A 9965-nucleotide genomic window follows, 5' to 3' on the forward strand; every position below is an offset into this window, starting at 1 on the left:
GTATGCCCGTGCCTAAAGGCACGGTGTAAATAATTTTAAGATTAAAATGTAGTTATAATTTATACGTATTATGTTGAAATTTATAAAGTTTGTGTCATTTTTTGATAAAGATACTGAAAAAATATATTGAAATATTTTTCTTCTTAAAGAACTTATAACAATTTTACTTGTATTACACGCTCTACAAAACTCAAATAAAATAACAACTCTCCCTAATCTTAATGCAAATTAAGAAACAAACATATAAGATTTAAAGTTATATTACATATCAAAATATAAAAGGCAGTAAAAAAAAGTGTAAACAATGAATAAAAAACAGAAATAAAGTTATACTGTCATACACCAAAAGGGTAGGTTAAAACTTTACAAAAAATGGGTTAAAGCTTTACAAAAGATGTATACTTTACAAAAGATGTGTCACTAACATGTCATACACCAAAAATTATATTGTCATACACCAAAAATATGTATGATTTACAAAAGATGTGTCAATAACATGTCTTCAAATATGCGTTTGCCCAAACTTCCTCCACATTACTTTCCAAAAAGTCTTCGTATCAACTTTTATGTATCCCCAATGAGGAATATGCACAATAATCTGGTAATTTGTGGAAACAAAAAAAATATAAATTAGTACATTTGTTGAAAATATACATGTAAAAATACTTTCAGATTGAAATTACCTTATTACATCCCCATCAAAGCAAGGTAGTCGTATTTCTCCTTTTAAGCTCCATGGATTTTTCGGTCCAATCCTACAAAAGTCCAAATTTCAAATTATTATTAAATTGAATTTTTTTTAAAAGTTATATAATCAGCAGAAATAAATCTACGTGGTTACCTTCTAAAAAAACGTCATTTAATCTGCATAGAATACTACAGCAATACTTCAGGATAAACAATATTTGTAGTAGAATCCAAATTATCTTTAGAGAGGAGAATACTTATACGATCAAAGGATGTACATCTAGACAATGCCACATATAATTGCCCATGGCTAAACACTGGTATACGCAAATCAACCCCAACAAATTTCACAGATTGTCCTTGAGATTTATTAATGGTCAAGGCATATGCCAATCGGACTGGAAATTGACGTCTTGTCATTTGGAAAGGCATTTCTGAAGAAGATGGTGTCAAAGATATCCTTGGTATGAATGCCAAATTGCCAAACTTTTCTCCAGTTAAAATTTGAGCTTCAATTATGCGAGTGCCGCACCTAGTAACCATCAATCTTGTACCATTACATAGTCCATCTTTCGGTGCAATGTTTCTTAACAATATTATAGGACAACCCACTTTCAACTCTAACTTAAAAGTTGGCAACCCAGGAGGATCCAATGAATTTAAATATTCATTAGGATATCTATTTGTAATGGTAGGATCAATTTCATTATCTTCAGACATTTTATCTGCTGCAAGATAAGTATATAATCTCCCTGAAAAGATATTCAACGCAGTAGTATTAATGTCACTGACATCATCGTTACGCGCAGACAGAATTGTGCGTTCAGTTAAAAATGTTGGGGTTGACGTCTCTATCATATTCAATTGTGGATAAACTGTAGAGAGTAATTCATTCAAATCTTGACATTTGTGTATTGTTGATGGAAGGTTAACGATTTCTTGAGGATTGGTCCCAATCTAAAAAAAAGTGAAATCAATAAAAAAGTAAGTGTAAACACAATTTATTAATTTAAAATAATCTATATAATACAGGTTAAAGTAGTGTTACCTCCATCAAGAAATTTGCAAAATTAGAATTTTCATGGCCTTCATGATTCAAGCGCATATTCAAATCCAAAGTCAAGATATATATATGCTTCCATAGAACAGAGTGTCTTAATGATGCATTCACAATTTGCTCACGAACTCCTTTGGGTATAACTGGTAAGATTTGTCGAAAGTCTCCTCCAAGAACAACAGTAATACCCCCAAATGGCTTTTCACTATCACAAATATCCCTCAATGTACGATCAACCGCCTCAACACAATGTCTATGTTGCATAGGAACTTCATCCCAAATTATGAGTTTTGTTTCTCTAAATAACTCAGCTTGTAATGATTGTTTGCTAAACCCACAAAGTGAATTTTTCAATACATCTAACGGAATGGAAAATGTTGAATGTGCAGTGCGACCTCCTACCAGTAACAGTGATGCAATTCCAGACGAAGCCACAGTAACAACGATATGCCCAAGGCTACGACATTTTAATGCAATCGTATTATATAGAAATGTTTTCCCTGTTCCTGCACCCCCATTCAGAAAGAAAACAGTTCCTTTATTTTGAAAAACTGAAGAAGTGATTGTATTATAAGTATTCCGCTGTCCATTATTGAGACAATCAATAGCAATTTGTGGATCTTCATGTTGTGCCTTACTCTGTAGTTGTTGATGTTCAACTATCAATCGATTACCAACTACTGCACTCCAATTTGCAGTAGGTTGTGGCATGGATGGGAAGCCAATTAAACTTTTGCCAGATTCATGAAGCATTTGATTCAAAAGATGGAGACCATAATCTTCAATTTGAGCCTCAGTTGGTTTCGAAATGACAAACAATGTACAAATCTTATGTGCAAGATCATCACATATATGCGTTGAAAATTGATTCCATAATGCACATGGATTTAGTGGAGAACACTGGGTGAGAATAATACTAAACAATCTCCTCAATTGATATCCAGTTTTGATGACTGCAGCCTCTTTCAAGCATTGTATCCATTCTTCATCATCTTCTAAAAGCCCCCTTGCAACACATGCTAATTTAAATGTATCATACACAACATTATCGACCGTGCGTAAAGACTGAAACGACTTTGGTCCTTTGACAACGGTTAGTAACAAACGTAGATAAAATCTTTCGCCACAATTAGGGCTAGCAAAGTACATTCTACCAATTGCATATCCCCTTTCTCTTGATTTCCATCTCTTTTTTGACTTGAGCCAAACAAAATGTTGTGGAAATTCTTGATAAGTGAATGGACATTCATCTTCACTGGCAGCACAATATGCAAAGAAGCCAGTAAGAGTTGACATTTGTTGACCAGCTCTAGATTGAATCGTTTGTAATGCCTCTTCTGGGTTAAAAACAACACGATGCATTCCAGGTAAATGAAGTGCCAATCGTACAACTGTTGGCATCTCTGCATGCAAAGGATGACCAAATATTCGCCAAGCAGCTTCTGGAGGTCCAATATACCTTGCATCGAGATATTGTTGAATCTCATTTATCATTCCTAACACCATCGTTGTACGATCATAACCTTTATAAATGTACTTATGTATATACTTGACACATCTCATTCCGGCACAAACTTCCACATTTATATGACAGTTGAAAAGTTTTGAAAGATATGCATTGTATGGTATGACATCCCTGTTATCAACATCTTGCCCTCTCACAGTATGTACTTGACCATTATTGCGATGACGATAGATAGGGTATCCATCTTGATCCATAGTTGTTGTTTCTGTGAAAGCTCGAGGGTATCTCTTAGTGCATCTACCATTTTCCATACATGGTGCTTGCGGATTTCGAGCACCACATGGTCCATGTACCATACAACATTTGATAGTTTCAAAAAGCATAGGATCATCTTTTAGGTCTGGAAATTCTGCACAGACCAATTTGTTTACTTGAGCACATGTCCGAATTTTGTCTGGACTCTTGAGAAATAAAAGTGCATGCATATGAGGGAGACCTCGTTTTTGAAATTCAATTGTAAAAACATGTGCAACTTTATTTCCAAACACTTTATTTGTTTCTATCTCCTTCATCAAACATTTTCTCTTCAACTCAAAAACACGGGCAATTAAATCAGGACGATCAATAGGTTTTTGATATGGTAATAATGCTGAAGTAATTTCTGGCCAATTGGGATTTGCAGTCATGGTAAGAAAAATATCTGGGTGTTGGTTGTATCGTGTGATAGCCATTGAATCTTGAAAGCTTTCAAACATATGTCTAGGACTACCAGTAAATGAAGATGGCAAAACAAACCTTTGACCAATTTGTCCAGGTCGTACATAATCTGGATCCATATCTGACAACTCTTGGTAAAGCTCAGCCCGAAGTTTCCCTTGATTAAGTTTGTAGTATGTCAATCGATTTTGCTCAGTTGCAGCCCAAGCATCTACCAAAAACTCTTGAAATAGTTTCCCACCTCTCAAAATTGTTGAATACTCTGTGGGTCGTTCAAACAAACGATAACTATAAAAATTCATTTGAGTAAGTCGATCAGTTGAAGGTCGATCATACTGAACATTCCACAATTTCAACTCAGGTTCCCATCCAAGCTCACCATATGGAAATAATAGAACATAATGTAATGGCAAGTATGCTGGGTGACATTCATTAATTTGCATCAACTCATTATTTCCTCGGAAATGTAAAATAATATCTCTCATTCCATTTACCTCTGTTCCATCACCTAGTATTACAATTGCAATCTCATCTGTAGTTGGTAGGTTATACCGACGTCGATCAGTTGTTGAACTGTAATGAAGATGAGCAGGTAGATTGTGTCCTGCCGAGTCTAATTGATGTAAAATGGCATGAGCCTGGCAATATTTATCTACAAATGCATTGACTTGCAACAAACTATCCTGAATAGTTTTGAGAACATCCCTTCTCAAGTTAGGATTTCTACGATTACGAATTTCTAAAGCTGAATAAGGGTCATAGATATACAGCTGAGCATAACTCGCATCCTGCCCTGGTTGTGGTTGTAGTGATCCTGTTCGATGTCGCAATTCCCCATGAATTGTGAATGATGTAGGGCCCCTTCCACTGAGTACTCTAGGATCCAATGTAGCACCAAGACTCGTAAAAGCATTGGCTGCATTGTACACTCGAGTATAACTTCGAAAGGATTTTGATTGATCATTATTCCCATCATACAATGCCTGAAGTGGTGGAGGGGGTGTAATAAGTAAAGGTAGCCTAATCTTTCCTTCCAAACAGCAAGTTCCGAATAAGGGACGCTTTATAGATGATTTTGTCAATTTTTCATCCATCCAATGTAAGGCTGAACAATCAGGACATAATACATCCATCTTGCCAAGATAATGGCGGCAAGAATCTTTGTGTGCCCGGGCGTCAATTGATATACTCGTAGGCAAATCTTCTAATTCATCATCAGTACATAGATCTTGTTGAAAAAATCGATTCGTAGGAGTATTTTATCATTGAAGCAAAAGATGTGAATATTTTGTACTTAAAATGAAACTATCTTCTTATTTCTTCCCTTTCTCTTAATTTTGTTTTCTATTTTATTTGTTTTATACCTTTAATAATGTTATCTTTATTTCTTTTTTTCTTATTTCTTCTCTTTATATCTTTTTATTTCTACTCTTTTCCTTTCCCTTTCCCTTTCCCTTTCTTTGTTTTCTATTTTATATATTAAATAAGAATTAAAAACCTATCTTATTTAGTTTCTCCTTTCTTTATATATTTTTTCTTTATTTCTTCGTTTCTTTTTTCCTATTTTCTTTATATAAGTAGCAACTTATGGATGGTACGTTATAAATGCACATGTATCCATGCAAAATAAGAATAAATAAATTTGAAAAACACATACAAATAATAGCAAGTTACAGGAAAACATATTACAATCATTCTACAAAAACAACATAATACAATAAATTCATTTTATACACTCATATATTTTAACTATTCAAAATTTTGATTAGTTTTGCATCATATTTTTAAAAAAGAATATATACCACATGACATGCATTTGTCATTCTCTTGCCGGAAGGAGCCATCTTTTCTTTTCCTTTAGACATTGGGTTGACATTTTCTTTATCTTTTGCCTAACAAATATAAATAAAATATTGAAAAGATTAAAAAAATCTTATATAAATAAAATACATATAATGTTTGACTTGATTTTGTACTTACCGCACGAACACGGATAACATTAAGGTCGTGCTCATCACGGATGACCACACCAACATTTCTACATAGAGTTGTAGGAGGAGGCCTACAGAAATAGATTGTGAACAAATTAAAATCTATATAATAAAGTGGTAATAGTAAGAGTAAAAAATTCAAGATTGTCTTGGGTAAAAAATTCTTTTTATTTTTACTAATTTGGTGTTAAAGACGGTTGTCTTGGGTTAATACATTCCTTCGATCTTTCTCTTTCTCGTTCTCGTCGCAGGCGTTGTCCCAATTGGTATGCAGAACATGGCTTTTGATTTTTTTCACGTTCTCGCCGTGCACGTTGGGCCAATGCAGCTTTTGATAACACATTATCATTGTGTGCCTAAAATGAGAATATTATATAAGAAGGTGCATAAAATGTGAAGATTAACTAACTTGCTTCCCTTTCATCATGTATTTTTTCTTCCTTTTAACTAACTTTTCCTCTTCACTCGGTTAAGTTGTTAGTCATATAAGAACCAATGCATGTATTTATGAAATTTAAAAAGGATGGGAAAAATAATTTGAAAACACATTAAGCACACAAAACTGCAAACTCACTATGCACGCACTTATTGGTTTTAAGACACTACCCATCTCTTTACAAAATGTACGTTGAAAAGGTAAATATTAGATCATTGGGTACATAAAATGTGAATATTAGCGTGTAATGTCTTGTACTTTCCTTTTCTCTCTTCTTGTTGTTTCTGTTATATTAAAATACATTTTTGTCTTTTTCTTCTTTCCTTAAGAACTTCTTATAAGAAAAATAAAAATTAAAAAAAATTATATTATGTAGTTTCCTTTTCATCACATATTTGTTATTTCTTCTTATTTTCCTTTTTCGTTTTCTTCTATTATATTTTTATTATGCTATGTTGTAGATGCAACATATTGTACAAATGCAACATATTTTTATCATACAAATAGACAAACATATTAAAAATTCAAATTAATGTTCATACAAAATGCATTAGCATGTTGTACAAATGCTTACTTTAACATGTTTCAGAAAAACATTTCACATTCAATAAAAAGAATTGAATAAATTTTTGAAAAAGAAACTTTTGAAAAATGTACATAAAAAATAGTATATGACACTACGCAATTCCTAAAAAAATCTATATAATATTCGAAAAAGAAACTTTTAAAAATTGTTGAGAAACCATACCATGGGATGTGCATTTTCCTTTCCTTTGCCATAAGGAATAGCTTTTTTTGTTTCCTTTGATATTGCTTTGTCTTTTTCCTTTGCCTTTGCCTGTAAAAAATAAGTAGAATATATTTATAAATTATTTTTAAAATGATAAGAAAATAAATGTCCAATGTTCAAGTGACTTTTATGCTTACCTCATGAATGCGAATAGTATTAAGGTCACGCTCATCGCGAATAACAACGTTAACATTTCTTTCTTGAAGAAATCGAATCTATACATACAAAAACTTTAGAGTAATAAATAAAACTTTATACACATAAATAAGAAAATTAGTAAAGGGAGGAGATATTACGGTTCGGTGTAAGTCCCCATCCACCTATAAAGCATGAGGAAAAAAAATAATTAGAATAGTGATATTGTCCATAACTATTGTACTTAAATTTATTAGAGGTACTTAAATTTATATGAAGAGAAAAAAGAAAAAAAAAAACTTACTTGACCAAAAATAGTGATATTGTTCATAACTGTTGTACTTCAACCTAAAAATTTTAGACACAAAGAAACAAAAAATTAGCAATAATAAAAGTTAACATGGATTTCATTGGCAATGAAATGTTATTTCCAAATATCTTGCTACCAAATCGAATAATAAAATTCAAAATTTTATTTAAATAAATAACTGCCATGAATAGAAAATACTTAACGGATTACAATCAAGAGGAAAATAAATAAATAAAAATATAAACTTCTAAGAAAAAGAAAAAGGTCAACAGATACCAGAGGCACGTGCCTTCTCTGTTTAGAAGGGTACAATTTTTTTTTTAATTTTTTTTATAACAAAATGTTAAATACATTTGTTTGGGTTAAGTTAAATACTCGGTGAATTTGATTCAAAACAAAAATCTTTATGTTAAATACTTGCGTTAAGTTAAATACTTGTAAGTTTAATATATTTTTTTTTCATGAAGACAACTAAAGTAATACGTACACACATAAGGATTGACCAGAATTATATTCCCTTTAACTGACACTCAAAAAAAAAAAAAAAACATAGAATGTTAAATGAAAAATAGAATATTACACATAGAATATTCTATGTTGTGTTCATGAAGAATATTATGTTGAGTTTATGCCAACATAGAATATTATACTCCCTTAAAATGGTGACAAAAAAAAAAAAAAAAAAGAAGAACATAAACTCTCTCGCCATATTACACATAAATGTTAAAATGCCAAGTCTTTCAAATTTTTCTTTTAATTAGGAACTCTAGATATTCACAAAAAAATTAAATGAAAAATATTTATCATCTATACATTAGAATCACACAGCAAATAAATATTACATTTGAATGGTACAACTAAATAAATATATTACACAGCAAATAAAATGTTAAATAAAATTTTCTTAGTGTCAGTTTAATTTTTTTGTTGCAGGAAGATCAACTAAATAAATCACCCTTAATTTATTTTTAAATAGCTCCAAACAAACAGTTCATTGCCGTAATAACCTATCTCTATCTCTCTCTCTCTCTCCCTACATTCTTTGAGAAACCCATAATCAAACTCACATTTTCTGAGTCAACCTAGCATTTAGAATAGATGTTTTTTAACAATCACATTAAAATTCGAGCACAATAATTGTCCGAATTTGAACTTTTCTCTTTCTTAACTGACTTCAATTTTATAGAGATGAAATTAAAACCAAAATTAAAACCCATTATAATCATAAATATTTTGAAGTTCACCATTTATGACTTGGAAACTCCAAACATAAATTTATGCCCAAAAAAAAAAATCACCACATAAGAAAGCCATTTTATAAGCAATAAAGTAATACACACATATGCATTGACCAGAATTTTTGAAATGCAACATATTCAATTATACTCCCTTAAAAAGGTGGGAAAAAAAAAAGGAACATAAACTCTCTTGCGATATTACACATAAATGTTAAAATGCCAAGTCTTTCAAAAAAAAATTAAATGAAAAAAAATAGTCCCTTTCTTTTTAGAATGGTACAATTTTTTTTTTTTTTTTACATTTGAATGGTACAAATTTTTTTTTTTATAACAAAATGTTAAATACTTGTGTTAAGTTAAATACTTGTAAGTTTAATACATTTTTTTTGACATGAACACAACTAAAGTAATACACACATATATACATTGACCAAATTTTTTTGAAATACAACATAGAATACTATACTCCCTTAAAACGGTGCCAAAAAAAAAAAATCATAAACTCTCTTGCCATATTACACATAAATATTAAAATGCCAAGTCTTTCAAATTTATCTTTTAATTAGGAACTCTAGATATTTAAAAATATATATATGCAAAAAACAGTCTCTTTCTTTTTATAATCACACAACAAATATACTACATTTAAATGGTACAAATTTTGTTTTGAATTTTTTATAACAAAATGTTAAATACATTTTTGTGGGTTAAGTTAAATACTTGGTGAATTTGATTCAAAGTAAAACGGATTATGTTAAATACTTGCGTTAAGTTAAATACTTGTAAGTTTAATACATTTTTTATCATATGTAAAAAAAAAAAAAAAAAACATAAACTCTCTTGCCATATTACACATAAATGTTAAAATGTCAAGTCTTTCAAATTTTTCTTTTAATTAGGAGCTGTAGATATTAAAAAAAAAAACAGTCCCTTTCTTTTTAGAATCACACAACAAATATACTACGTTTAAGAGCACTGAATTTCATTTTAAATAACAAACATACAAAAATCAAAGCACTCAGTAAAATTTATCATCAAGTTTCTTTTGAATATGATATCTCAAACCAATAATTTTGAGTCATAAAAAAATCATCTCTAAAGCCAAAAGGGGGCTTGGATTCTCCACAACACCTTTTTTT

General features: G+C 30.8%; 1 protein-coding gene across 2 annotated transcripts; it reads right to left on the reverse strand.

Annotated features, from left to right (window-relative positions):
* Positions 1-228: 228 nt before the first annotated feature.
* LOC145790496 (uncharacterized) lies at positions 229-7634 on the reverse strand. Of its 2 annotated transcripts, none has more exons than XM_082868409.1 (8): positions 7583-7634; positions 7440-7463; positions 7281-7358; positions 7102-7191; positions 6218-6273; positions 1736-1907; positions 842-1644; positions 229-755 (listed from the first exon to the last, which is right to left on the reverse strand). In XM_082868409.1, the coding sequence occupies exons 1-7, from the start codon at positions 7607-7609 to the stop codon at positions 877-879; spliced, it is 1215 nt and encodes a 404-aa protein (XP_082724535.1). In that variant the 5' UTR covers positions 7610-7634; the 3' UTR covers positions 229-755; positions 842-876. The 2 variants fall into 2 exon arrangements, with proteins under 2 accessions (XP_082724535.1, XP_082724536.1); XM_082868410.1 differs by having other exon boundaries at positions 7102-7185; positions 7583-7633.
* Positions 7635-9965: the final 2331 nt, after the last annotated feature.

Source organism: Camellia sinensis, chromosome 5 (genome assembly GCF_055761805.1).
Source record: "Camellia sinensis isolate YWXY chromosome 5, ASM5576180v1, whole genome shotgun sequence".
Classification (NCBI taxonomy): domain Eukaryota; kingdom Viridiplantae; phylum Streptophyta; class Magnoliopsida; order Ericales; family Theaceae; genus Camellia; species Camellia sinensis.

Coding starts and splice junctions, on each gene's coding strand:
- LOC145790496 (XM_082868409.1), bottom strand. CDS start 7,609: ATGAACAATATCACTATTTTTGGTCAA. Junction 7,464..7,582: donor ATATCACTATTTTTGGTCAA/GTAAGTTTTTTT, acceptor CATGCTTTATAG/GTGGATGGGGACTTACACCG. Junction 6,274..7,101: donor AGGAAAATGCACATCCCATG/GTATGGTTTCTC, acceptor TTCTCATTTTAG/GCACACAATGATAATGTGTT.